This window comes from Oryzias latipes, chromosome 8 (assembly GCF_053564925.1).
Source record: "Oryzias latipes strain Hd-rR chromosome 8, Olatipes_Hd-rR_3.1".
Taxonomy (NCBI): Eukaryota; Metazoa; Chordata; class Actinopteri; order Beloniformes; family Adrianichthyidae; genus Oryzias; species Oryzias latipes.
The window spans coordinates 7,579,616-7,607,236 of record NC_136244.1 but is presented as its reverse complement, the minus strand read 5'-3'; the positions used below and the strand labels follow the sequence as shown (position 1 = coordinate 7,607,236).

The window sequence follows — 27,621 nt, the reverse complement described above, 5'->3', positions numbered from 1 at the left end:
CTGTATCCTCTGCTGTCCATTGCCTGAGACATTCACTGAGCACACTGTCAGTTGGGGCCTTGAGCTTGATGTACTCATGCATCTTGGATGTTTCATCCTGGATAGTGGCTTCTACGCTCACTAATCCTCGGCCTCCTTCCTTGCGGCTAGCATACAGTCTGAGGGTGCTGGATTTCATTCACATTTCTGAAAAATTATTACAATGTCTATTTAAAAAAAATGGGGACGGGTTTGTTTTATAAAAACGACTGGTAAATGAGAACATTTGGAGCAGCTGAACCTCTGAGTAAAACTGAAGTCTCACCATAAGAAAAGCACACAGACTTTCTTCCTTCATCTGCTCGTCCTCCTCCTCCTCTTATTTGCCGTATGTGGAGCAGAATGATTAATGATCAGTTGTTCTGTAACTTGCCAGAGACTTTCTTTGCCTGCAGCCACATCCAAATTTAGCACGTGAGGACAAAAATACATGTTCAGATATCAGGAGGTGGAAGGGTAGGAGCAGTTCCAGCAGGAGGAGTTAGGGAATAGAAGAGGGAACTAGCGGGTCATGTATTCTCAACAATCAGAATCCTAAAATCCAGTTTCTCAAAAAAACTGCAATAAACAAATAGGCCACTTAGGGGCGGTCCAGCAACAGCAGGGTTGGTTTTCTTAGCAATAAAGTGTGTTTTTGGCTGTGAAGAATGAAAGAGTGTTTTTTCATTCATCAAGGTGCAATACAACCAGAAACCAGTGGATGCAGTTAGTTGTTTTCCTGAACAGAAAGGCTGGTGAATGTTTTTGTTTGTTTGAGCATCTTTTTTTTTTTTTTTTTTTAACTTGTCCTGTCCAACAGCTGGGCAGACAGATGAGAGCTGAGGGCCTCTTGTGTTGGACATATTTTACTTTAACAAGAGGGGTTATTAATCTTCAGACAAACCAAAGGTATGTCTGAATAAACCCCTTTTGTAATTGAGGCCAAACTTTATTAATTTCAATCATGTCTGAAAATCTTTGGTGTTGGACCGGATGGAAAAGGAAAGAGGGGAAGAAGAGAGAGGGACGTTAGAGAGAGGGGGGGTAGGGGGTGATAATAGGAGGGGAAGGGGGATAAGACCATGAAGCAGCATAAAGCAACAAGTTTACTGGTTGTTAATCATTATGGTAAGGTTCAAATGTAGAAAAAAAAAAAAAAGGGGGCGGAGCCTGTCCACACACACACTCAAGCATCTTTAAGGACAATCTTATAAACAAATCTTATAAACAAAACTCCACACAAACCGGATTTGATGCAAAGAGTGTTTTAACTGACCAGTAATCACCTGAAAAAGCTGAACTGTAACTTTACACGTGTCATGTGAATATTAACATCAGATCAAGTTCTAATGCTATGTTCTCACAGGGTTTGAAAAAGTACATTCAATACACTACTTCCAAAGAAAATTTATGTAAAAGCACACGTTTCGGGCTTCCGTGTTCAATATTCTTACGTTCACGCATCGCTACGCAATCCACGTAACTCCGCTGCTTCTGTTTGCCCAAGCCAATGTAAGTCCGTCCGTCCATCCATCCATCCATCCATCCATCCATCCATCCATCCATCCATCTATCCGTCCGTCTGTCTGTCCGTCCATTCATCCATCCATCCATCCATCCATCCATCCATCCGTCCATCCATCCATCCATCCGTCCGTCCGTCCGTCCGTCCATTCATCCATCCATTCATTCATCCATCCATCCGTCCGTCCGTCCGTCCGTCCCTTCATCCATCCATCCATCCATCCATCCATCCATCCATCCATCCATCCATCCATCCATCCATCCGTCCCTTCATCCATCCATCCATCCATCCATCCATCCATCCATCCATCCATCCATCCATCCATCCATCCATCAAACCATCCGCCCACCGACCCAGCCATCTGTCCGTCTGTCCTTCCCCTCTTCTGATCATCCATCCATCCATCCATCCATCCATCCATCCATTCATCCATCCATCCATCCGTCCGTCCATCCATCCATCCATCCATCCATCCATCCATCCATCCATCCATCCATTCATCCATCCATCCATCCATCCATCCATCCATCCATTCATCCATCCGTCCATCCACTCATCCATCCATCAAACCATCCGCCCACCGACCCAGCCATCTGTCCGTCTGCCCTTCCCCTCTTCTGATCATCCATCCATCCATCCATCCATCCATCCATCCATCCATCCATCTTCTGCTAATCTGGGGTCAGCACAGTCCTTTCTCTCTCCGGCCACCTTCTCCGGCTCTTTTGGCTGGCCAAGAGACGTAGTCTCTACAGTGTCTTTTCCCCAGGGCCTCCCCCCAGTGGGACATGCCTGGAACACCTCCCCAAGGGGATGTCCAGGAAGCATCCGGACTAGAAGCCCCAGCCATTTTCACTGGTTCCTCTTGACGGGGAGGAGCAACGACTCTCCTGTGAGTTCTCTCCAGGTGACTGAGACAGCCTGTAGAGGAAGCTCCTCCTATGTATTTTGGATTTTGGATCTCATTCTTTCAGTCATGACCCAAGTCAATGTTTTACAGGTGGTTCAAACTGTAACTTAATGAACAATGTGTTTCTGTGAATTGACAGAGCGACAGACTTCACCCCTTTACCCCAACACTTGAAGGTCAGCCACACAGTATCAACGGTTTAATCATAGATTATACCAAATCAAAGGAGACCAGGCCTCTATGAGAGTTGATAAAAATGTCTGCAATAGCCTTTAAACATCTTGGTGGAGGATACATTTAGCTTAAAGGCTTTCCTGTATGTTACTGTGTGCTCACAAATGTGCCTCTGGCTGCAGAGAGGTGAACATTTCTCTGCAGAGAGACTGCATCAGGCAGGTCATTGTTCCAGTTTTTTTGTGTGCATAAAGCAGACGCCTCTGAGGAGCTTCTCTGTGCCCAGTCTTCTGTTCTTATCGTGGATTAGATAGGATTTGAACGCCCTGATTTTATTTTCAGCCATGTAAAGCAATTTGTGTTGGAATTTACTGCTTAAAAGTTAATACAGAATAACATTTTTTTTTACTGTTCTTGTGAGGAGAATTTGTTGGATGACGCAGCTCAGGAGCAACATTTGTTCTGCGAGCTGCAGCTTCCTCTGCTGGAATGAAGCAGGAATTACAGAACCGTTTTACTGGTTAAATCAGAGGCACATAGAGGACAGTAGGTGAAGACAGCTGTTTATTGAGCATTGCTAAGGGAACAAGGTATTCATGGCTCCTACATTTCAGATAAATAATCAAGTAAATCACAGTTCAAGCTCGTGTTTTCAGACATTTTGTCACTATGACACTCAAAAAAAGGACATACTTTGGCTGAATTATATACACCACCTTTTTAAAACTCTGGATAACTTTTCTTTTCTTATGAAAAATTGGCACAAAGAGCTGGATGTGCACATTTTGCATCTTTTCCTGAGTTCCCTGGTGAGAGCATCAGACTTTTTGGGCGAAGCGCTGATCATTTGTGACACACATTTTTGGTCCGTTAAGGCTTCTTTTTTAAACCCATCTTTATAGAGTTGGCACAAAGCATCGTTTTCCTTCAGCGGTTCACAGTGTGCAGTCACATGTTCAGAAGGTTTCTCATCGCTGCTACCAGTGGTGAGAAATGACGTGTTCTTGCAGATCAGAGATAAATTTAACGTTGGAAACAGGAAGTTTGGGAAATGTTAAAGATAAGCTGCATCATGGAGTCATTTCTTTTCCCCTGGGGTATTGTTAATGGGTAAATTAGAGTTAACTCGTCAATATGCATCATTTTCTGAGGCATGAAAAACTTGTTTTCTTGTTTCTACACCAAGCTGTGAAGAATGACTTCATCTTCTTGTCGTATCTGTTTCAGAAACAGCTTCTCCTTGATCTGGTGAGATGATTTGGCTCTCCTGGGGAAGCTTCTTAAACATTTGGGGGAACATACTGACTCTGTCTGACAGATGGACACTCAGCCTGCTTCCCTACTCCAGCGTGGAGGGTTTGCCTTCCAGCATCTTTAAGCATCTGAGGTGCGATTTCTGCTCCCGTTTGAGTTATCACGTCCTTCAAAAACACATTAGACCAAAAATAACAGCTCTGGCCCCTCCCTCAGAGGCCTCGACAAATGAAGGACATTCAAACAGCAATGAGGAGAATTCCCACAATGCAGCCTTGTGTTCCTAGGTGCAGACATCAGCCTTGCTTTGTTTTTCTTTTTTTCCTCCATCGTGTTAAATCCGAACTCCACCGTCCTTCACTTTACTGAAAAATGCAGCATTTGAGAGCAAATCAAACCAGGAGAAGCCTTTCAGTAGTAAGTCAGACTTTGCATTTGAGAAAATGAAAGCTCTGAGCTGCATGGAGTGCATTTCATTTGTATTTTTACAATTTTACATTCACTTTTCTGATGTTTTTGGCTCTATTTTTTTTGTTTGTTTTAAACACAAAACCTGTATTTTTACACCAGAAACGACTGAACACACAGCAGACACATATAAACATTCTTCATCCACCTGCACAGGTGACAAGAAACTGCAAAGGTTAAATAAACGTATTTTTGACCAAACCTTGTAAATTTCAAGACAGATAAAATAGGGAATAATAATCCTAATAATTAACAAATCTTGAGCTTTTGTTACAAATATTTAACCTGATCAAAAATCTGTCAACATTTCTCTATGGTGCTGAGAATTTTGAAGAACTAGAAGCCTTCGGGAAGCAGAATGGATGAAATTTTTATAAATTCATATTATCTTCATAAATGTCCAATCAGATTTGAGCTCTGCAGCCCAAAAATTAAAATAACAAAAATAAGCTTTTTTTCTGCAATGAATATTCACAAAACCTTCGGAGAAGACCTGCCGGAACCAAAGCTCCCAGAATCAAGGCTTCCTGGCTCCTCATGGTGGCGCCAAAAACACAAAATACAGAAACCTGACCAGACAAGATGACAAAAACAGAAAAAGAGGAAGAAACATTTTGGTTTTATAGAAATATAACAAAAATTAGTGAAAGACTGTTAATCAGAATAAAAAAAACGAAATTTCTGAAATGAAAAATGTGAACTTTCTTTTGCTTTATAACAAATGAAATATTTTAAATGTGTAAAAACAGTCAATCAAAAAATGCAGGTAGAAAAATGTTGCTGACTACAAAGTTTGGTCATCCACCATCCCTCTGCTGCTCACAGCTGCAGAAATGCTGACCAAAGAGAACTCCTGCACGTCGCTCTTCACTGCACATTTTCCTTTTATAATAATATGCATACTCTCTGAATAAATCTGCTTGTTTTTCTGTTCCCGTTTGTGAAGCTCGACCAATTTAGGACCAATTCTGCTATTGAGGATAAACTTTGTAAAAAAAAAGATGTCAAAAATAAAGATTTTTCCTTTGCTTATTTATTTTTTTCATTCTAGGGGGATATTTTGATGCATACATTTTAAAATGAATTGACTTAATTTCACCACAGGAGGATTTTAGATTAAAGAATCCTTTCAGGGAACAGAGAGTTTATGTTTAAACTGTGAGCTTACTTCCCTCAAACATTCAGTCATGCTCACACAGACACAACAACATAAATGTAGAGACTGCTCTTGAACATCCCTGTTTCTTCTGATTGGTGCATTCAGAAGATCAGACAACAAATAATCAACCATGCATGAACCTTATTGTCTACAGAGGTCCTGTAATTTTTTGCACCTTTTTCCTCACTCTGGGATTTCAGGAATATTCAGCAACAATGGGTCCAGTCATTGCAGCTGAGTAGAATGTCATATTTTACGTGTTTGCTCACATAAATGCTGCAGGTTAGATGTCGGATGATGCTCCTGCATCCTTATTGTTACTGTCTGGATCATCAGACTGCCGAATGAGAACTGTGGAAAATGTTGGGTTTTATTTTCCAAAACAAAAGCAGTTTTTTTTTTTTTGTCTCTGCAGCTGCTACAGATGTGAAAAGCTCCTCTGTGTGGGTCTGTGCAGAAAAGCAGCAGCAGGAGTTCAAAACCCTGTGTTGTTGTAGGATGCAAGAGCGTCGAGTGTGGAGAAACGAGCTCCTGCTGCTGGAGCGGTGAAGCTGTAGGCTGCGTACGCCACAGAAGACCCCACCATCAAGCCTGTCATGTAAGAGACCGTCATGGTGTTTCCTGGAGGAAGACAGAGCAAAGAAAGTGAGGAAGAGTGGAGATGAAGGACAGCAAGTCTACAGGAGGGAAAGCACCATCAGAAGGTTAATAACCTGTGTAACCCTTGTGCTATCCTAGGCACTTTAACATTGGGAGTTGGGTCATCTAGAACCACTAGACAGTGGTCTGAACCTTTTTTCTTCAATGATTTGTGATCTTCACTGGTGTCCATGGATTACATGAAATCTTTCCACCTTTATCCACCTTTGTCATGGTAGGGAGAACACGTCAATGTCAGAGGGGGGGTCATCTAAGATAGCACAAGGGTTAAAAGTTTAAAACCTCAGTCTATTTGTGTAAATTTGCTTCAATCTTTTAAAATGTATCCTTGCAGCAATAATACATTGATGCTTTGTTTGTAAATATGAATCACAATTTCTGAAATCAAAAATAATTATTTCATGGAAATTTTACTTTCTACATAAATTTAGATTAGATTTTGTTCAGAAAATAATTTTAATAATAGATAAACAGAAACTGATGTAGTATTTATTTATGTTTTTTTTAAAAGATTAAGCCAAAATTCTGTGAGTTTGAAATCTTGTGTTTTTTTTATTTAGAACAGGGAATCTTTTTTTTTAGCTACATTTAAAGATTTTCCCTTTAAAAAGATCAGGACTTTGAGTAACTTTTAAAGACAGACGGAAGAAAAATATTAGAAAATCATAAATATTTCATTAAAAAGTTGTTTACGTTGTTTAGTCACAGTAGTTTAATGTAGATGGAATGACTTGGTATTCAGGGGTCATGTCAGCGAAGCATTGCAGAAGAAGTTTTTTTTTTTTTTGCAAAGACTAACCTGTTTAAAACCACTTTTTGGTTTGGAATGATGACTTTCTTGAGAAACGCACCACTGAGTGGTTATATGATGAACATATACAGTCAGAGCTGCTGTTACCTTAAAAATGGCTTCAATCTGGAAGTCATGGGTTTGTTCCTGGGTCATGACTCATCATTTTTCAACAATTTGCAAAGACTTTAAAGCAGAGTTTGCTAAATCATGACTTTAAACCGTCACGCATCCAACTTCTTCAAAATCTCTCAACTCCCCCAGAATAAAAGGTTCAATTTGGTATTTAATCCGATAAAACTTGTATTAAAATGCAAAAATAAACTTTTTCCCTCAGAGTAACCCCCACCTGCCAGCTCTCTCTGTTCAGGTGGCACTTTGCCAGCAGCCTGGATCATCGGCACAGACCCAAAGTATCCGTTGGTGACTCCCATGAGGAGGGAGAACAGACACGGCCAGGCGGGATGGGACAGCGTGGGCGCGCTGGCTGGATACACGCACATGACAAAGAGTGGGATGAAGACCACCCTCAGGCAGGAGAAGAAGAGCAGCCGGCCTCCAGACCAGTCGTACGGCAGCGCTGCCAAAATCTGGAGTTATCACGAGAGGGGGGTCGTATTGAGAAAACCATGAACAAAATATCAACTTCAGGAAATATGACTCTAAATACCTTTGAGAACATTATATTTCGTATTAAAACAAAAATGTTTTTCATTTTCTGTCCAGTTTTTCTTTCAGAGCTCAAACATGCTTTTATTTCAGAGCAAAATGTTGACCTAATTCCTGTTTTTCCAGGAAGCTGAAGTACAGTGAAAATGTTTGATCTTGCCTTCAATAGACAAAATCTAGAAAAAGGAGTTTCACTTCACTGCACCAGTTCAACACAAATGCTGAAAAACACCTTTAAAGTTCTAAAATAATCTTTAAGCTTAAACTTTGGAAAGACAAAATACCAGAATCTGGTATATATATATATATATATATATATATATATATATATATATATATATATATATATATATATATATATATATATATATATATATATATATATATATATATATATATATATATAAAAAGCATTTAAACACTTTCCTGATAGGCATTCTAAGTTCAAATATACAGAAAAAAACCTCTGCCAAAACCTACAATAAACAGAAATATTTTCAGCATTGTTGTTAATGAAAATGAATGTCACACTCATATTTGACAAATGTTCTATAACAATGGCTTCTTTAATTTACAGTCAGATTTCCATTTTCATAACTATTTAAATCTTTCAAACCTCTTTTTCAAATTGGTAAATAAATCTTTTTAATTTCTTACAGCCTCAGAAGTTGGGCTTTGTCAATAAAGTTTCAACATTGAAAAGAGATGCATGTGAATAACCTTCAAAAATGAGTTAAAAAACATTACCTCTTAGTTATGGTGTATCGTCTGTATCACTTCAGAAGCTGAATCTTAAGAAAATTAAAACTCTTATTTCAAGAAAAAAAAGAACCGTATTAAGAAAGTGTCTGTGTCAAATTAATATTACTTTGAGATAACATGTCTTAGCGACTGGAATTTTTTTCTAAAGGGCCTAATAAAGAGCCTAATTCATGCTTTTCTTCACCCTGTCATAGTGAACTATATCTATATGATAATATATTACCTTTGGCACAGTAAAGAACTATTCTTTAAGTGAAATTAGTTATTTTTGCAGCTCATTTTCCTACCCAAAAGTAAGACGACTTGATTTCCGAGGCACCGCCTTTCGCTCCTTGTGGTTGCCTCATTGGCAGACTTTTTTTTCCATTTAAAGAAAATCTGTAAGACTCATTCATTCATCTTCTTAACCGTTTATTCCCTTTCGGGGTCACGGGGTTGCCGGAGCCTATCCCGGCCACTTGGGCGTAGGCAAGGGATACCCTGAACTGGTCGCCAGTCTGTCGCAGGGTGGAATATCCTCAATCACACATCCATTCACTCTCACACACACATATGGACAATTTAGAGTTGCCAATCAACCTATGTAGCATGTTTTTGGACAGCGGGAGGAAGCCGGAGATCCCGGAGAAAACCCACGCATGCACGGGGAGAACATGCAAACTCCACACAGAAAGGTCCCCCATTGATGTTGTGTTTTTCATGTCCCCCAGCCGGGACTTGAACCTTGAACCTTGAATCTGTAAGACTTTTTGACTTATTTCTGAGGTGTTTTTGCAGCGTGCGAACCTTTCCAACAAAGTCTGACATGTTGAACGTGGCCATGATGAGGATGGGGAGCCACTCCCCTAAAGTGGGATTCTTGATTTCTGACTCGAGCCCGGGGAACAGGCACAGGGTGATGCTGTAGGTCACGGCGATGGACAGCATGTAGGCCCAGATGACGCGGGACACCACGTACCGATGCAAGATCATGTCTGGTTTGGAAACAAGCATGTTTGATTGAGGAGGACATGAAATGCATTTCGATTCCAGATCCATCATTGGAGGGGAAGGCTAACTAAAATGAGGAGTACCTCTGACTCCAGGCCAGCTTCTTCTCATCTTTGCTTTTGGGGCATCAAATCGCACATAGGTGCCTCCAACAAAGTCTTCAAGACCTTCTTCTGTGGAGGACGGTCCGGTCCCGGTCACCCCGTTTCCCTGAATTGACACAAAAGATGAGACAAACCCACTGAGCTTCTGAATGACATCTCTGCTACAAAGATGATTAAATTTGATTTAATGTCAAGCAGTTTAAATGTTTTGGAGATAAATGAAGGCAAGCAGATGGAGATGGTTTGGAAACATTGAGAGGAGAAACAGTGATGGTGTGGATGAAAGGAAGCTGAAAGAGTAGGTTCATAGATGTGGTGAAGGTGGACATGATGGTGGTTGGCGTGAATGAGGAGGATGCAGAGGAGAAGATTAGATAGAGACAAATGGTTTTTGTGGCTACCCTTATGCTACGTTCACACCGGGCACGTGATGCGTGTTCAAGAACATGCTAAATGCGCATTCCTGAAAGCGTGTTTAGCCCATGTTTTTTCACAGTGGGAGGGATTCTTCTTCCTTTCCTTTTGCTACTGTCTGCTAGCGTATATCCCTTGTGCTATCTTGTGGGGTCCAGATGACCCCACCCTGACGTGTTATTCCTACCATGACAAAGGTGGATAAAGGTGGAGAGGATTTCAAGTAATCCACGGACACCAGTGAAGAACACAAATCATTGTGGGATCCAGATGATCTCACTGTGAGGTCATCTGGATCCCACAAGATAGCACAAGGGATATCAGACACCCACAGTTGGAAGAGGCTTGGTGCAAAATGTTGAAGCGGTGCAAATGTCTTGAATCTTGCTGCTGTCAGAAGTCAGAAATCTGTCTCCCCCTCTGGTCAGCAGGAACCATCTCCAGACTTCTAAATGCACTTCATCTCCCAGCACCCCAGCACAGTTTCTGGATGCCGCACACCTGACTTTCATTTGCAAATCACTCACAATCTACTTAAGCACCGCACTGAGCATCACTCAGTGTGAAGTCTAGTTTGTGCCACTCTGCCTGCATTAATGGTTGTTGTCATCTGATCTGATCTGATCTGATCTGATCTGATCTGATCTGATCTGATCTGATCTGATCTGATCTGATCTGATCTGATCTGATCTGATCTGATCTGATCTGATCTGATCTGATCTGATCTGATCTGATCTGATCTGATCTGATCTGATCTGATCTGATCTGATCTGATCTGATCTGATCTGATCTGATCTGATCTGATCTGATCTGCTTTTCCCTGACCCTGTTTTGCCTCTGACTCTGTTTACCTGCCTCCTGCCATGACTTTTGCCTGGATCCTGACTACCCCTGTAATTTCACTTATGCTCTCATGCCTGACCCTGTTTTAGCTTTGGGCATTTTTAGCTGAGCTAATAAACCTGCTGTAATTGGATCCAGGCACCTGCCTGGCCTTTCTTTCACAGCTCTATTTGGACATATCAAAGACTTGGTGTCATTTAATTCCAGCTGGGCACAAACTGCAATTATTCATTTTTCCTTTATGATACATTTTTAAAAGGTTGGTACTTCCATGAATTATCATGGAAGCACCAACCTAGTACCAACCCAGTACTGAAGTACCAACCCAGTGGTCTTTTAATGATCACAATCATGATTAACAGACCACTGGGAACACTTTCACAATAGATAAAAGTATAGTTGGAGTGGTGACTTTATGGGTAGTTGCTGAAACACAAAGACGTTCTGTGGTGAATCTCAACAACTGATTATATAAATGTCAGCTGTTGGGTTATTTCTCAATGTTTTTTTTTTTTAATCCTTTTCGTTTCAAAGAGTGTTTCAGCTTTTTTCTACTTATCTCTGATTATTAACAAGCACAAAGAAAAAAAACGAAATGGAAATGGTTTCAGAATCACAACAAATGCTACTATAGTAAGACTGTGACATCACAGGGACCTGCTAATCTGCACCACAGATGTTATGGTTTTAAAGGGCCTATATCATGGTTTTCTTAAGCCTTTCAGAGAGATACAGCAGGGAAAATAAGTATTGAACATGTCATCATTTCTCTCAAAAAACATATTTCTAATCAAGCTATTGACACGAAATTTTCACCAGATGTCGGCATCAACCCAAGTAATGCACACATAGAAAGAAATCCAAACATTTATGTCCATAAATGAAGTTAGGTGTAATAAAGTGAAATGGCACAGGGAATAAGTATTGAACACATGAAGAAAAGGAGGGGTAAAAAGGTCTGGCAAGCCAAGAAAGCAGCTGGAGTTTGTCAGTATTCAGAAGGTTAACCTGCCCCTATTAGTGCAAAGTAATATCAGCTGGTATAGTCCTGATTGAGGCCTTGTAACCCTTGTGCTATCCTAGGCACTTTAACATTGGGAGTTGGGTCATCTAGACCCACTAGACAGTGCGCTGAACCATTTTTCTTCACTGATTTGTGATCTTCACTGGTATCCATGGATTACATGAAATCTTTCCACCTTTATCCACCTTTGTCATGGTAGGGAGAACACCTCAATGTAAGGGTGGGGTCATCTAAGATAGCACAAGGGTTAAAAAGGTTTATCACCAGCAAGGTGTTAGACAAGAAGCATTGCGTGATGGGTAAAAGCAAAGAGCTGTCCAAAGACCTACGCAACCTTATTGTTGCAAAACACACTGAAGGCATTGGTTACAGGCGCATTTCTAAACTTCTGAAAGTTCCAGTGAGTACCATTGGGGCCATCATCCGGAAGTGGAAAGAACACAGCATTACCATAAACCTGCCACAGCCAGGTGCTCCTCGCAAGATTTCAGACAGAGGAGTCAGAACAATCATCAGAAGGGTTCTCCAGCAGCCTAGGACCACTCGTGGAGAGCTTCAGAAAGAACTGGAATCAGCAGGTACAGTTGTTTCAAAGAAAACAATAAGTAATGCACTCAACCGCCATGGCCTCCATGCACGCACACCACGCAAGACTCCATTTTTGAAGAAGAAGCATGTTGAAGGTCGTTAGGAGTTTGCGACACAACATTTGGATAAACCCATGACATTCTGGGAGAAGATACTCTGGTCAGATGAGATCAAAATTGAACTCTTCGGATGTCATAAGACACAACATGTTTGGAGGAAAAATGGCACCGCACATCACCCCAAAACACCATACCAACAGTCAAGTTTGGAGGTGGGAGCATCATGGCGTGGGGCTGTTTTTCAGCATGTGGCACTGGTAGACTTCATATCATTGAAGGAATAATGACTGGAGAAAAGTATCAAGACATTCTTGATCAGAATCTGCTGTCATCTGCCAGGCTGCTGAAGATGAAAAGAGGGTGGATCTTTCAGCAAGACAACGATCCAAAATACAAAGCCAAGGTAACACTCAACTGGTTGAAGAAAAAGAAAATGAAGCTGCTAGAATGGCCCAGTCAATCACCAGACTTGAATCCAATTGAAAATCTTTGGAAAGAACTGAAGATCCGGGTTCACAGAAGAGACCCCCGGAACCTTGAAGATTTGAAGGCAGTTTGTGTGGATGAATGGGCCAAAATCATACCTGAGCAATGTATTCGACTGGTTTCTCCATACAGGAGGCGTCTTGAGGCTGTAATCACCAACAAAGGTTTTTGCACTAAGTATTAAATAAATTTCAGTAAGCGTGTTCAATACTTATTCCCTGTGCCATTTCACTTTATTACACATAACTTCATTTATGGACATAAATGTTTGGATTTCTTTCAATGTGTACATTACTTGGGTTGATGCCGACATCTGGTGAAAATTTCATGTCAATAGCTCGATTAGAAATATGTTTTTTGAGAGAAATGATGACGTGTTCAATACTTATTTTCCCCGCTGTAATATATTACCTTTGACACTCTAAAGAACAAATTTTTATTAATACACAAAAAATACACTTGAAAGCCCAAACAGTTGATTTTGCATGGTTAAGGTCCTTTAGACTAAAATTGTTAACTTGAATCCTCCTTGAATTTAACTTCAAATTAGCATCTAAAGCACCAAAATACTTCAGTTTTGTCTCAGCACATCCTTTCTAAATGTTGTTCTCGGTGTCTTTGAGGAAACAACAGAGGTGCAGAGGTAGCCATGATAAAACATATTCACTCACAACGACCTTCATGGTTAAAAGTTCCTTTCCTTTTGATTTGTAATGGCTTCCTAGATGCATGACATCAGCTTCTTTACAGCAAAAGGGAAGTGCAGCTTACAATGGTGCCAGAACTCGCGTATACACAAACACACACACACACACCCATGCACATGCACAGATCCATTAGTTAATTAGAGGAGTAGTGGGCCAGAAGGCATCACTGATCTTGATTATTCCATATTATTCAGCACTGTCTTTCTTTCCTTTGGCAGCCAGAGCTGCTGGAACCAACCCCTGGACATTAAAAGCAGCTCTCCTCCACGCAGGATGGTTAAACACCGGGACAAGTTGGCCACACACTTGTTTAGTTCATAAACCAGACAGACACAAACATGCACTCATTAAAAAAGGACAGCCTGAGGTGCAGTGTTCCCTCAAACTCACTCCTACTGTGTCAGGAAGATGAAGAATTACATGAATGTCTTCAGGCCGCAAAGTGTCACTTCAAGCACATCCATCATGTGGATTCACATAACCTCTTCCTTCCTCCATTGTTTGTGTCATCGTCATGTAGACTCATGAGATGCCCGCACCTTCCTTTTCTGTTGTGTTTCCTCTTCACTGCCTCTACTCCATCACTCCGTTTCTTACTCACACTTCATGAGAAGACTCAATCTCTCTCTGTTCCAAGATTCTCCCAGCAACACTCTCCTCTTGTCATAATTCACTCCTGACAGTCCATCGCAATTAATTTTGTTCTTTCTTTACGCTATTTAATTTTGAGCAGCTGCCAAAGAGCATTCTATAAATTACCCTGCCTTTAAAACCAGCTCTGTGCTGAAGGACACGCTCGCCAAAGAACAAGCTTGGTTTTCGGCGAGTTTGGATTAAACTAGTCTAACAATCACCTAACGATGACCATGAAACTGGTCCATGAAACACCAACACTTTTGCTAAATTCATTTAAAATGGATTTTTTTTGCCAAATTGTTACTATAATGATATTTTTACAACTAGCATTGTCTGAAAGAAAATCCCAATACTTACAGTTTTTGAGTACAGCTTAGTAACAGTGACTGTTCTTTCACTTCCATGTTGGTTCTTGGGAACCAGGTGGAAGGGTTGGTTTTTCAGCGATCACTTAATAAAATGCGATATTACTTGGAATCAGGAACAGGTTTTGCGATTTGCTTCAAAGGATACAGTATGCAGCAGTGGATGCAGTTTACTTTTATAAACAAAAACACAGCTGTGGAGTGTTTTGCATTTTTTATGCATCATCATTATCTCTATGGGAGAACTGGACCGAGCAACTGTGACGTCACGCATAGAAAATGGCTTACTTCCGGCGCCAACCAAATGAAATTAATTTAGCCACCATTTCTTCACAATACAAATGCTGCCACGTTGGAGCCAGACATTAGTAATCCTGAGTTATAATTTCTATGGCAACCACTCTCACCAATCACATGTGAGCTTGCTGCAAGTCTATGCCCCTTCTATTGGGAGAATCTGTCAAATATTTTGAAAGTTTGACGTGAGACCACAAATTTTCAGTGACGCTCTTCTTGATTGGACAGTTTATAACTTAAGGCGCGGAACGAATTTCGCGCGCGATATTCGCCGACGTTTAACGCCTCGTGACTAAACAAAAGGCACCAATGTGAGTGTGCATACCGACGCGAAAAATGCCAAGCGTAAAAGCGTCATTTTTTTCAAAAACGCCTCGAGTTCGTTTTTTTGGTTTGACGTACCGCGTCAAAAACTATCCGACCAATGAGAATGGCGCTTTTGCACATGTGTCTGGAGCTTCTGAAGTTACAGTAAAACACAACTTGGGGGCGCTCAAACACAAAACTGCCTTTCTGAGCACACATACCAGCGAAGAAGATAGACGCCAAGTAGCGTCTACACTGGCGCGAAGACATAATGACGGACATTCTAAAATACCCCGAAAACGCTCATGATATATTTTCAGCTCTTGTACCAGTCGATAAAACTCCCCATGTTCTTCTCTTTTCATAACTATGGGATGTACCCAAAATCTGCGTCTTTTCCAGCGTCTTTCATCATTCAACAGAACAATAATTTCTTCATCGCTGGAACTGGAGCTAGAGCTACTGGTGCTGGAAATATTCATGTTTTCTTTGTATTATTCTGACAAGCGCGTAAATACTTGCTCTCTTCTTCTGAGTGAAAAGCAAGTTTAAGAAGCGTAAAGTTGCGCAGCGCCACCTTGTGTACAAGAGTATCTCTGTTTTACGTTAAGCGCCATCTAATGTCAGGGAATAAAATTGCATATTCACTCGGCTCATCGTCAGCGAAAATCGCCTGGGTGTGAACACAAAAAACGTGTTGAAAAACGCTGGCGAATAACGTGCGCCGATTTTCGTCCCGGTCTGTACGGCCCTTTAATTAACTATCCCTGCAGAAGAAAATAGGAAGAAAAAAATCAAGAAGATCATGTTAAAAAAAAACTAACCATGTCTGTCAGAATGGTTATTCTGACAGACATAACGACCGAGTAATAGTTGTTTATTTCTCTATAGAAGTCTAAAGAATTTTGGCTTCTTGGAGCCAGCATGTGCTTCCTGTTTGAAACGCCAAGGGGGAGGGGTCACATAGTCCAGTTTTCTTATACAGTCACTGCACGTCATACAAGGCAACTAAATAAAAGTTATGGGATTAATTTAGGCCTGCCACAGAACTGCTATTGGGATCAGCAGGAGTCTGCTGTAAAAACTCAGTGCATCTGCATGAGTCGTGTCTGTGCATGTAAAAGTGTTAGCAAAAGTCTGTGTAAAGAAACTGTAAGTATGTGTGATTTTTTTAACACTATTCTAACCCACCTTTTAACCACCAGTTCCTCTTCATTTTGAGTCTATTTTGTTCTGCTTTTTTAGCTAAAATGTTACTTTATAACCAAGACGTTCTGCTATGAGGCAAGTGATTTATGTAAAGATACCTGCAGAAAATATATTAACTTCCCCCACTGAACATTCATCCATTAAAAAGTAAGCTCCCATGAAGGTTACAGTTTGGTTGTGATTGGATCCTATCATCCATTTTAGGTGGGCGGGGCATCACAAAAATAGATTCTTGTTAGGATGGGTTGGGGGTCAGGAGGGGCAAACAGAAATGTTTTATAATGGATTGTAAATGTGTATTTTGAACCAACGCCAAAATATGTTTTTATACAAAATGAATCCAATACTAGTCAAGATTAGATACCATTGTTTTTTAAGGGGAAAAAATGAACTGTTATATTGTGGCAGATACAACATATTAAAGTGAAATAAATGAACAAGCAAAATAGAGTAAATATTTTCCATTAAACATTTACCTCTGAAAAATGTACTTTCCTCACCAAGAAATTGTGGAGGTGTGCAAAAAAGGGTTAAAATTTTGCACCTGTTTATATGTTCAGAACCAATAGGACTATTTAAAAAAAAAGATTCAAGTGAAGAGAAAGAAATGTCCACAAGACACCAGTAAGGTTGGTACTTTAGAAGCGGGCCCTAAACTTACAAATCTCACTTCATCTGCAGTCACGTCATGGTGAACCCTGTATCCGGTCCCGTTGTCCCGTGGATCTGGACACTTTTCCAGCCCTTTTCCCTGGGAATGGCTGGTGTAGTAGCGGACAAATCTGGAGCGCCGGACAACTAGATGAAGCAGGAAGCATAGCAGCTCCATACTGATGGAGACCAGGAAGAAGATCAATGTGTTCTTTTTGTCATCAGATATCAGCAGCTTGGTGAAGATGCGGGATAGAGAGATGATGACCCCGGCTGTGCCTGGGAGGTTAACGGACACAGAAAGGGTCAGAATGGGGGTGGAGACAAAGACCTGCAAGAACAGGAGTTCAGGACTTTGTGCAAATATACTGCTTACTTTCTCCAGTCATCACTCCCTGAGTGTACCTCTTGGGCAGCATCCCCATGTAACCATAGAAACTGGACTGCTGCACTGGGGAGGGAGATATTAGAGTTTTCATTAAAAACTGGCTGAACACAGAGATGGAGCAGTTTTTTTGTCAGTGGCTTAATTTCCCGAATGTTCACACAGAACTGGAGAGAAGCTACTGTGAACTTCTGACCTGCACTAATTAAACTGTTGCCCCAGCGAGCAGAGAGGCTCAGGATGAAGGCGAGGACAACTGTTCAAACAGAAAATCCTATCATCATAATACATTTTTTGAATTGGGCTTTCTTTGCATGAGGATAAACCTCCAAATATTTCTTTTATATCGTTCCTGCACACATTAATTTAAAATAATTTGGAAATCTTGACTTATTCAAATGACTTCATCTTGTCACTTACAAGTCATTTTAAAGCTGTTAAGCATAAAAGAAAATGCCAAATTTAGATTGTTTTAAATATGTGTCAGTAAATTTTCAGTAAAATATACAGAGTGAATTTTGTGACTGACACACAAAAACGTACAAACGTGTAAAAATGCTTTCCCATATTGCAATTAAAAAACAAAACTGTTACATTGTTTAGAATGAAATTAAAATGATAAATGCGAACGGATAATGTTCAAGCCAATTCTGAATGTAAATGTCGATCTATTTAAACACTCGCTGAAATATGTGTTTCATCCAAAACTTTCAAAAATCCACAAAAGAATCGGATTTGTGCCGTTTAAAAATTTGCCGTAAAATCAAGTTACCTGTGCATCCGAAAGCCACCACTCCCACTGACAAAAGGTTCATCACGTAAGCCTGCTTGATGGTGAACCTTTCCAGCCAGACATCAAACACACTGACAAAGATCAGCGGCCCCAGGGCCAAAAGGTACCCTGCAGAAAATGCAGCAGACGACTGAATGGACATCACTGAAATGGGTCATGAATAAATAAACGCTCCAAAAATCCAGAAGCACTTCTTCTTTTGCCCTGAGATACAGTTGTTTATGTTCAACAGTTGTTTGCTCCAGAGCAGAGGCAAGAAACCTCAAAAGATATTTCCTCAAGGATGCAGGCAGATCTATTTAAGTCACAGAAGATCCTGTCTTTACAACCAAAGCATAAGAACTTGAGAAGAAAAATCTCATGAGAGACATTCAATTTTACCAAACATTTCTTTTTTTTTTACCTCTCACAGATTAGACTGAAAAGACACTTTTGTTCATTTCCAAATTCAGAGTTAGTTAAATAATTCATGCAACACAGACACACAAGACATTAAAAAGCAATCTTTTGGTAATTTGAGCCGCATTTTAAACCTCATTTAAATCTCTGCATTTCTAAAACATGATTATGAATGTTCTATTTAAATAGATCTTACTAAGTTTTCTCTGCAGTGGATGTGTTTTATCTTCCTCACCTACAGTGATCCTGGTGTGCATGCTCAGTCTCTCCACCAGAACATTGTTGAGGATGACGGCCAGCAGAGCAACCACGATGTACGTCAAACTCATGTCAAACACTATAGATGTTCCTGAGGACACACAACATGTGAGTTCTCTGCTGGGCTGAGCCCAGCCAAACATTTACTCACACACACATACGTGTTCATGCATATTCATACCCTTAAACTTCTGATGGAGGTAGTCCACATCAGTGATGAAGCTGTTGTAGGGGAGCAGGAAACCAACTCCAGCCAATAGCATTGCAAAGTAGATGCCATGGTAACGGTCGTCAGGGATCGGTTCTTCAAAGTCTGTGGAGGTAAAGAGGGACAGTCAAGGGTCAGGAAATTACATTTGTAATGAAGCAGATTCAAGAACAACCTTAAAACATCTTAGGCTAGCTCTACAAAGGAGGAAGACAACAATGGTTGATGATGAAGAAAGATTGTCCAGAGGAGGTGTTACTCATAATCGAGTAATTTCAATCCAAGTCTTCTCTAGTCCAGTTTCTTTAAATAACAAGGCATTATCCTTTTCTAATCCAGTAAACTCACAAATGACTCCAAATGATTTTTGAGCAAGCCGACAGAAACTAATTTCCCAGCATCTCAAATCAGGACGCTATGGAAACAGTGATTGTTCCTCAGATAGATGAAAGGCAGGCTAGACTCACTCACAGCACCAAAGGGCATTTGTTAGGAAAATATATCAATATATTCATCATTTTTGGCTCCCAGAAGACGGCAAAGCTACTTCCCTCTGATCTTTGATTACTCAAGTCAAATTGAACCGGAGGCTGGTAGAACCTGAACCATCAGACATCAAACATCCCTGGTTAAAACCAAACAAGAACAAACACTCGAGTGCAGTTTAAAAAAGACCCCAGATCTTAGCAGGTTTAAAAACCCTTTGACTTATCAAAGCAACACCATCAAAATCGTCATCATCAAAAACATAGACCGCAAAATTTAACGTGTGAAACACAAAAATCAGTGTTATTGTTTAAATAAGCTTCAATGAGTCTATCCTTTCATAAAGACAGAATAATTCATCTCCTTCACTGAGTTTGGATCACATAAAACAATAAATATTTCAATAACAGGACAATTCACCGTGTTGTTGGTGCCCCACAGAAGAGCAGCTTCTCTGACGTTCAGTCATTTAACAACAAAGATTCTAATTTTGTAACTGTTCACAGTCAGACTGTACTTCGTGAGCACGATTAATCATTTTAAGATTAAGTATTTACAGTTGAGATCAAATTTGTTATAGGCTCCAGTGTAAACTCGAAAGAAAAAACTAATGAAAACAGCCTGTTTTTTCCATGGATTTTACTTATAACAGAAGGTGTTTTCAAAAGTCCAGAGATTGTTGGACCTTTCCTTTAAAGAGCCTGAAACAACACAAACTCCCCAAAAAATATTTTTTGGCAAACCAAAGAATAAAAAAACTAAAAGAAACCCACTATTTCTACAGTTGTTATATATTTCTTAGCTCCTTCACCTCCTCCCTACACTTCCTTTACATCTGAAATGTATTTTTTATTCTTTATATTCCTGTTATGAGCTTTTCCCCCGTCACTTTTGAAAGATGCACAGAATTTAGGCCACTCTTTCCTTTTGCTTTTTCTTTTGCTTTTTCTTCTGCTCCACGTTCTACATGTATTAACACTAATGCTGATCCTCCAAAGTCCTTTTTAAACTTTGCATGTCTATGATTCTAGTTCTGTTTATGATGTTTAATTCATCCGTTACAAAATAAGCCCAAAAAAAGTATATACCAGACTAACCAACCATCAGAGATGTAGTCCAGACCAAACAGCTCAGTGTGAAAGTGACCAACACTCTTTAAAGTCTTTATTATACATTTATACCTGAACCTTTCACGGCTGAGCATCACTGAATGAAATGATAACGTTAGTGTTTGTCACAGCAGGGCAGCTGAAGTAAATTCAGATTAGTTAAAGATGTGCATACAGTTTATTAACAGTGAAAAGTTATTCATCTTCTATCTGCTGCATATTCACACACAGCCTTTCTACAATAACTGCAGACATCCCATAATTGTTAAGTAGTTTTCACTGAGCTTTTTATATCTGTACTGTGAGCTGACATGACTGCCCCATTCTTCTACATAAAGACATAACTGGGAGTTCTAGCCTCAGAATTCAACAAACAGAAATACTAGTAAGAGCTCTAAACAATAATCCAAACCAGAATGCACCTCATGCATGAAAACGTTATGATTTATTAGCCTCATAATCTTAAAACCGTTTAATGACCTTATAGAGTAACTAAGATGAACGTCTCTTCAAGGAATTCTGCTTGTACTTGCACAGAAATGGTTCCACCTTGACCAAACATGTGCTTTTCCAGGAAGGAACCTGAACTTGACACTCCTTTCAGTGCTTACATGGAGCTGGGTTTATTACTGAGTCACAAGTATGTGTCAGAATAACTCTTTTCAATAAATCTCAAAATAATCCTCTGCTTAATCATCTTGCTAAACACGTTTTTGATGTTGTCCCACAGCATTATGCTTCCACCACCATGTTTCACTTTGGGAGCTCTGAGTTTTTTTGAATTACTTACTTTCAAAAAAAGCAGTCAGTATTTGAATCAGACACAATTTAAGTTCATTAGCGATAATTTCAATCCTCCAAAACAATTTTTCAAATGTTGAAAAGCCAAATTCAGTGTTGGTTTGATGTGGAGCTGTGTGAGCAGCTGCACTCTTCTCTGTCGACGACCTCAAGGGTCACCATGATGAAGAGTTCGAGGCAAGAGCCTTCAGTGGCATGAAGCACAGTCACTGATTTGTGCAGAGATCTGACCAATTGCTTAGTATTTCTATATTTTATGAAATTTTTCACAAGATTTTTTAAATTATCAGAGAAATGGCTGATTTAGAATCAATAAAGCTGGTATGAAGGAGATCCCCGTCCCATGGGATCAGCAGCAGGGACCTGAGTTTCCTTATTTACTCAATTTTTCATTGAAAGCTCGTTATTTTTTTACCAGAAATGCAAAAAAGGTTTTAACAGTTGTAGGTAGAATAAATTGAATTTTGACCAATAAAGGTTTACAATTTTTAGAAAAAATGTTGTATAAAATCGAAGCAACAAAGGGGAAATCAGGAGAAACAGCAGCTAGACACCAGGAACAGATAAGAGGCTGTCAGGGGCAGAAAACGTCTGAACCTTCAGTGTTTATCCTTCTGGTCACTTATGATCTAATTAACATGGATTCTGTACAACCTGTGTAACCAGGCAACACAGCAATTATCTGCTAATGGGGCCTTGTCCTGTTCTCCTTCCCCCCAAAACTGCTTTCTTTCTCCAAATTATCCATAGACTAATCTATAAAATAATGTTGACACTCAACTCAATTTGTTCTACTTATTTCTCATGCAAAATGTCAAACAGGAAACCCACATCAGGGCAATTTGCTTCAGGCATATTTTTTATTTTGAGGTGAAGAGCGGGAAAGGCCTCGTGTAAGACTCTGAAAATGTTCCGTTTGATTGCACCACCCTATTAGAATTTCATGAGGCTTCCAGCAGTGTGTGTACTCGTGCCCCAGCTCCTTACATCCTGCTTACTTTTTGCACAAACGGCAATCGATGAAAAGCTTAAATTCACTGTGGTTTTGGTTGCAGGACATAAAGATGAGAGAAACTCCTCACCAGGCTCGGACAGAGCCAGAACTCCTCGCTCCGGGGCGTCTTTACTGATCTCCTCCTCCTCCAGCTGGTACGAATCAAAGCTGTAGCTCTGAACCACACCGCTCTCTCTTCCCTCCATCCAGCCCTCCCTCCCTGCATCCCGCCATCCGGCTCTTCCTCCATCCCTCCACACATCCCTTTCCTCTGGTGTCTGGACCGGCGTGGGTCTGCGGCGTTCTGCACCCACCGATCCCATCTTTGCTGTTCCAGAACAAAAAAACACCCTCAAATCTGACTGGATGAGGTCTTGGGAGGGTGCATGTTGAAAACAATCCCCGAACTCTCCTGGGAAAAGATATAGGACAAGTTTGGATGGTGGAATTTCTGGAGGAAGAAACACAAAAAGAGACATAAGTGATCCCCAACACAGTCAAGGTTGAAAGAACCCACACAGCTGCTGAGTTTGTGTGCGCATGTTGCAGTGTGAGCAGCATGTCCAATGAGAGAAACAGTGACAAAGGAGGCATGACAGAAAGCTGCCAAGGTGAGCAAAAAGGCAGCTCAATCAAAAAAAAAAAAAAAAAAAAGAAGACAGCAGACTAGAGGAGAAAACAGAAAATCAGTGAGTAAAGTCATTCATCAAACTGTCCTAAAGGGTATTTCTGCTCTGAAGAGCCACGTCTTAAAGCGTCTGTTAAAAAAGCTTTTATATCACTCCCTGAATACATTTTATTTCATTTGAAAAATGCCTGAAGCGAAACCCACGCAGAGAGAAAAAAAACTGTTTGAGCTCCTGCTGATTTTGTACGTTTGCCTACTGACAATGAAATGGTCACTATCATTTTCGTGAGGCATTTATCAAAAGCAGAGAGGCTCACAATACCAAAAAATAAAAACAACATTAATTTTACATTTTTTTTTCATTTTAATAAAGGAACAACATGTTCTTTTCAGAGTAAAATGAATACTTAAAGTCCACCAGTCTACAGGTCTCCTGGCTCACAGGTCTTTTATTCTCATAATAAACTGAGATTAGAAGCATTTTTCTAATCTCAGTTTGTTACCTTAAGAAGACACACCTGTGCAGAGAAGCCCTCAAGACTAACAAGCTCTCCTGATGTCTCCAAGACTGTAGACCAGGGGTCTGCAATCTGAGGCTCCGCAGCCACATATTGGCCCCTCCCCTGTGGCTCTCTGGTTGAAGAATAATAAAACATTTCATTTAAAAAAAAAAGGAAAATATGTTTTGGACTACATGCCGTTTCTAAGGAAACAACGCGTTTAGATGAGTCAAACTTTATTCAGCTAATTTACAAACAGTTGAAGCACGGTGCAAATCACTCTGTGCGGCTCTTGACTAGCTGTAATGCACCAACAGCCCATCAAGCAGTGCAGCCTCATTTACCTAGGTCGACCATTTTTAGCGCCATTTACTAGTGAAAAAATCAATGTGAGGTTGGTGCACCAGTTTTTGAGGTGGACTGTCTGTTATTGAACAGTCCAAAAATACAGTAAAGGTAATTTAATAAGCTCTAATGTCATCATACTTTTTTTTAATTTACAGACTTTTGGCTAAGATGCACCAACAATAAAAAAATAAACTGTGTATAGTTTTGTTGGTTTTTATTATTATTTTTTTTTTAATCACTGCTGACATTACACATGTTACAGAGTGTCTTTTATTTTGAAAGCAGGTCATGCAAGCCTCTGTCAAAATTTATAAAGTATGTCATTTTTTGATTTTTTAAATAATTATTTGTTAATTGTAAAAATATCTATTGTTTATTTATATTTATCATAATAGTAACATTAACATAAATGCAAATTTGTGTCTTATTTATCAGAAGTCCAAATATGTGGCTCCTATTGGGTGACGGTCAGAAATCAAACTGAATTGCTCTTTGAGTGCTGAAGGTTGCAGAGCCCTGCTGCAGACCAGAAAATGAGACCAAATTTGAGCTGACAATAGGAGAAGTGTTTGACTTCAACCATTCCAGATGTCAGACCTGGAAATGGTTGAGGATCATATGTGGTTTTGGGATGTTCTCCTCTAAAAGGGGTCAGAATGTCCAGTGAGGCCGTTTCTGTTTCACAGCAGTGAGCACGACTTCAGCAGATCAGCAGCTCCACAGCTACAAGAAAAAACAATGATGCTCTGCAGCAGCTAGAAATCCGTGGAGGACAGTGATGTTGATATCATCAGCTGAGAAACCATGACCTGAGATAAAGCAGCATCCAGTTCTCCGTGTGTATCCAAACCCGACGGTCAACTAGTTTTTACTTCTGTTTCAGTTTCTCAAAAAGATAAACAACAAAGACGGATCTTTGCCTTTGTGAGCAGAAAAAACATTCAAAATGATGGAATCAAATATTCTGTTTATTTACCTGTAAACAGTGACTTAATTCATTATTCATTTACCTCAGTTGAGAAAAGCTGATATTTTGTCCTTATTTACTTGTTATTTATTCAAAAAGTAACAGTTTTCTAAACGTTTTTGAGCTGTGTCATTTTAAAAGCCCTCCTGGAAAGGTTAAAAATCAAATACTGTTTTTTAGTTATAGATTTAAAAAGATAACATAAGAAAATATAACTTACTGTATTTATTTATTTAACTCAAATGAATCATTACTTTTGATTAAAAATCTCCAATTCTCCTATTTGTTTCTATGTAAACATCTTCTGTCATCCCGACAGAACATGACTCTGCATGTTTTCAGTCCCCAAACAGCTGATGCTTTCATCATGTATGAACACATGGAGTTCTATGCTTGCATCTTTAAGCGCAGGAACATGCGCACAAACGGATGTGCAAAAGGTAAATCCTCTTTCACTTTTTTCTTTCTTTCTTTCTGTCTTTTTTTTAAACAATTTTAGTAAAATTGGAGCAAAATTTCGCTGCGGATTAACATCCCAGGTCTGTTTGCAGAGTTCCCGTGCCCAGACTTGTGGCGGCGCTCTCCACCCTCCTGCTGTTACTGAAGAGGCTCCAGCCTCTCTTTGTAATTGAATTGCAGCCTGATGCAGCTGCTTTTGTGGACTGAAATTCCAGGAAACATCTCGTTTCTCATCGACCTCGTTAAAAAAGAAAACATTTGGTCCTAAAGTGTGAAATAAATCACATCACAGCGCTTTTCCTTTGTGTCATAAAGATTATTTTAAAAATAAAAACACAAACTGGATTATTCACTGATGATGATGAGGATGTTGATGATGTGAACTTCTTCTCCTAAAATGACAATCAAGTGAGCATCATCTGTTCGTGATTCTACAATTGAGGTAAACAGATGTAACAACAGGTTATGGACGGCTCCGTTACCTTCTTCTTTCTTCTTCCTCCTCCTCCTCGCGCGGCTTCCAGCGGCGGCTCAGAGATCCCTCCTGCGGGATCCTCGAGGTGGTCTGTTGCGGGCCGGACGGACCTGGATCCTGCTCAGCGCGGCTCCATCGGGCAGCAGCGGGAAGACCCCCGGTGCCGTCCTGGATGCGCTCCTGACGCACAATCCAGAGGCGGAGGGGAGGAAAAAAGGGAAGGATGGGGGAGGAGTGGGGGAAGGGAGAAGGGGGGGTTGCCTCTGGCTGTTTATGTTTTGCTGTTTGTGGATGAATTTATTCAAATGCATGTTTTACAACTTTTTATTTTAAATAATGTCGCGCGCTAGAATGTGCGTGATAAATGGGATGCATGACACGAATAGGCTAAATCCTAAATCATCTTGTGAATTTTAATCCCACATTGCCGGTTTTGTGCTTATTATTGTTCAGATTGTGTCTTTGTGCTGCCAAAAGCGCAAACAAAAAGCTGCAGAGCCTCACGTGGTTGAGTCTTTATTTTTGGCAGAGCCTTCTGTCATGCTGCACAAATCGCACTGTTGCCATAGAGCAGCCTAGCGGGAAATGGTTAAGTGAAACTGTTGTCTTGTTAGCTGTGGAGCGGATCCTGGAGCCGCACACAGCAGGAGGAGAGGAGGTAGCTGGCTGGAATCCCATGGGGTTAAGTGTAGTTGTATCTTTTCTCATAGATCCAAATTTAAGATACATTTTAAAATACCTAGTCTTAGACATTTTATTTCCAGTGTTTAAGCTCACCTGAAAATGGATTTGTTTCTCTGGGATTAATCCACTCCCCCTGTTTTGTATGGTATTTCATTTTAAATGTCAGTACAGACTGGAAACCATTAAAGACAGCAGTAAAAATTATAGTAACAGTTTCCGAGTTAAATAAAATCCAGAAATGCTTCTTAAAGGTTCTGAAGAACATATCAAAAGTTTTAAGCACCAAAATGGATCTTTAATGTTTTCCACAAGAAAAATAAATAAATAAGTGAAATAAAAATTGTCAAAACAGTAGTTAACTTTTAACTTTGTGCACTGCATCATACAGGTGGTTTTTCAGAGTAACGGTGAAGAAATATCCATCCTTTTATCTTAGAAAGACTAATTAAAAGTGACAATAAAAAAAATCTTCATTAAATTGTAACAAAAAATAAATGAATCTTCCCTCAACCAAATTATCCATTGGTGATAACGGACCCGTTTTTTTTTTTATATGGAAATCCATGTACGAACTAGAGACCTCTCATTTTTCAGTCAGGTAGCACAGCTTGTGGCAGCAAGTCAAACCTTGACACAAATAGAAACAGAAAAAAATGTTGGAAAAAAAATGTTTTTTGAACTGTTTTGTCTGCTGATATCATTTTAAGAAACAGTTTTGATTTTTTTATTAAAATAGTAATTTTTGCCTTTTTAAAAAGAAATACAAAGAAATTTTTTACAAGAATTCTTCTTCCCCAGATATTTACTGTCTTTTTCAAAGATAGAAGAAATTAAATTTAATGAAAAAAGAATTGACTTCATTAAATTGTTAGCCCATTTAGAGAAAACACACTGATTGCATGGACAGGTCAATAAGAGCTTAATTTCTTTTGGATAAAATAATCTTTTAGTTGAATAGAAAAGTCACGCTAAAATTTTTTTATTTCAAGTGAATATAGTTGCAATCAACTTTACACTTTTAGAAAATAAAGCTGAACATGTGAGGAAGAAATGTGTTTT

General features: G+C 39.8%; 1 protein-coding gene across 2 annotated transcripts; it reads right to left on the bottom strand.

Moving 5' to 3' along the window:
• Positions 1–3,178: 3,178 nt before the first annotated feature.
• On the bottom strand, positions 3,179–26,094 carry slc29a4a (solute carrier family 29 member 4a). Of its 2 annotated transcripts, none has more exons than XM_011478477.4 (11): positions 25,886–26,094; positions 22,590–22,952; positions 19,085–19,216; positions 18,881–18,994; positions 18,226–18,354; positions 17,445–17,519; positions 17,079–17,347; positions 9,463–9,589; positions 9,176–9,363; positions 7,308–7,548; positions 3,179–6,129 (listed from the first exon to the last, which is right to left on the bottom strand). In XM_011478477.4, the coding sequence occupies exons 2-11, from the start codon at positions 22,822–22,824 to the stop codon at positions 5,984–5,986; spliced, it is 1,656 nt and encodes a 551-aa protein (XP_011476779.1). In that variant the 5' UTR covers positions 22,825–22,952; positions 25,886–26,094; the 3' UTR covers positions 3,179–5,983. The 2 variants fall into 2 exon arrangements, with proteins under 2 accessions (XP_011476779.1, XP_011476780.1); XM_011478478.4 differs by having other exon boundaries at positions 22,590–22,913; positions 25,886–26,067.
• Positions 26,095–27,621: the final 1,527 nt, after the last annotated feature.

What these genes read in the sequence shown, in the direction of transcription:
- slc29a4a (XM_011478477.4), bottom strand. Translation starts at nt 22,824, where the DNA reads ATGGGATCGGTGGGTGCAGAACGCCGCAGACCCACGCCGGTCCAGACA. An exon ending in TCTGGCTCTGTCCGAGCCTG is followed by an intron (nt 19,217 to 22,589) that starts GTGAGGAGTTTC and finishes TTACCTCCACAG; the next exon opens with ACTTTGAAGAACCGATCCCT. An exon ending in AAGCTGGCCTGGAGTCAGAG is followed by an intron (nt 9,364 to 9,462) that starts GTACTCCTCATT and finishes TTTCCAAACCAG; the next exon opens with ACATGATCTTGCATCGGTAC.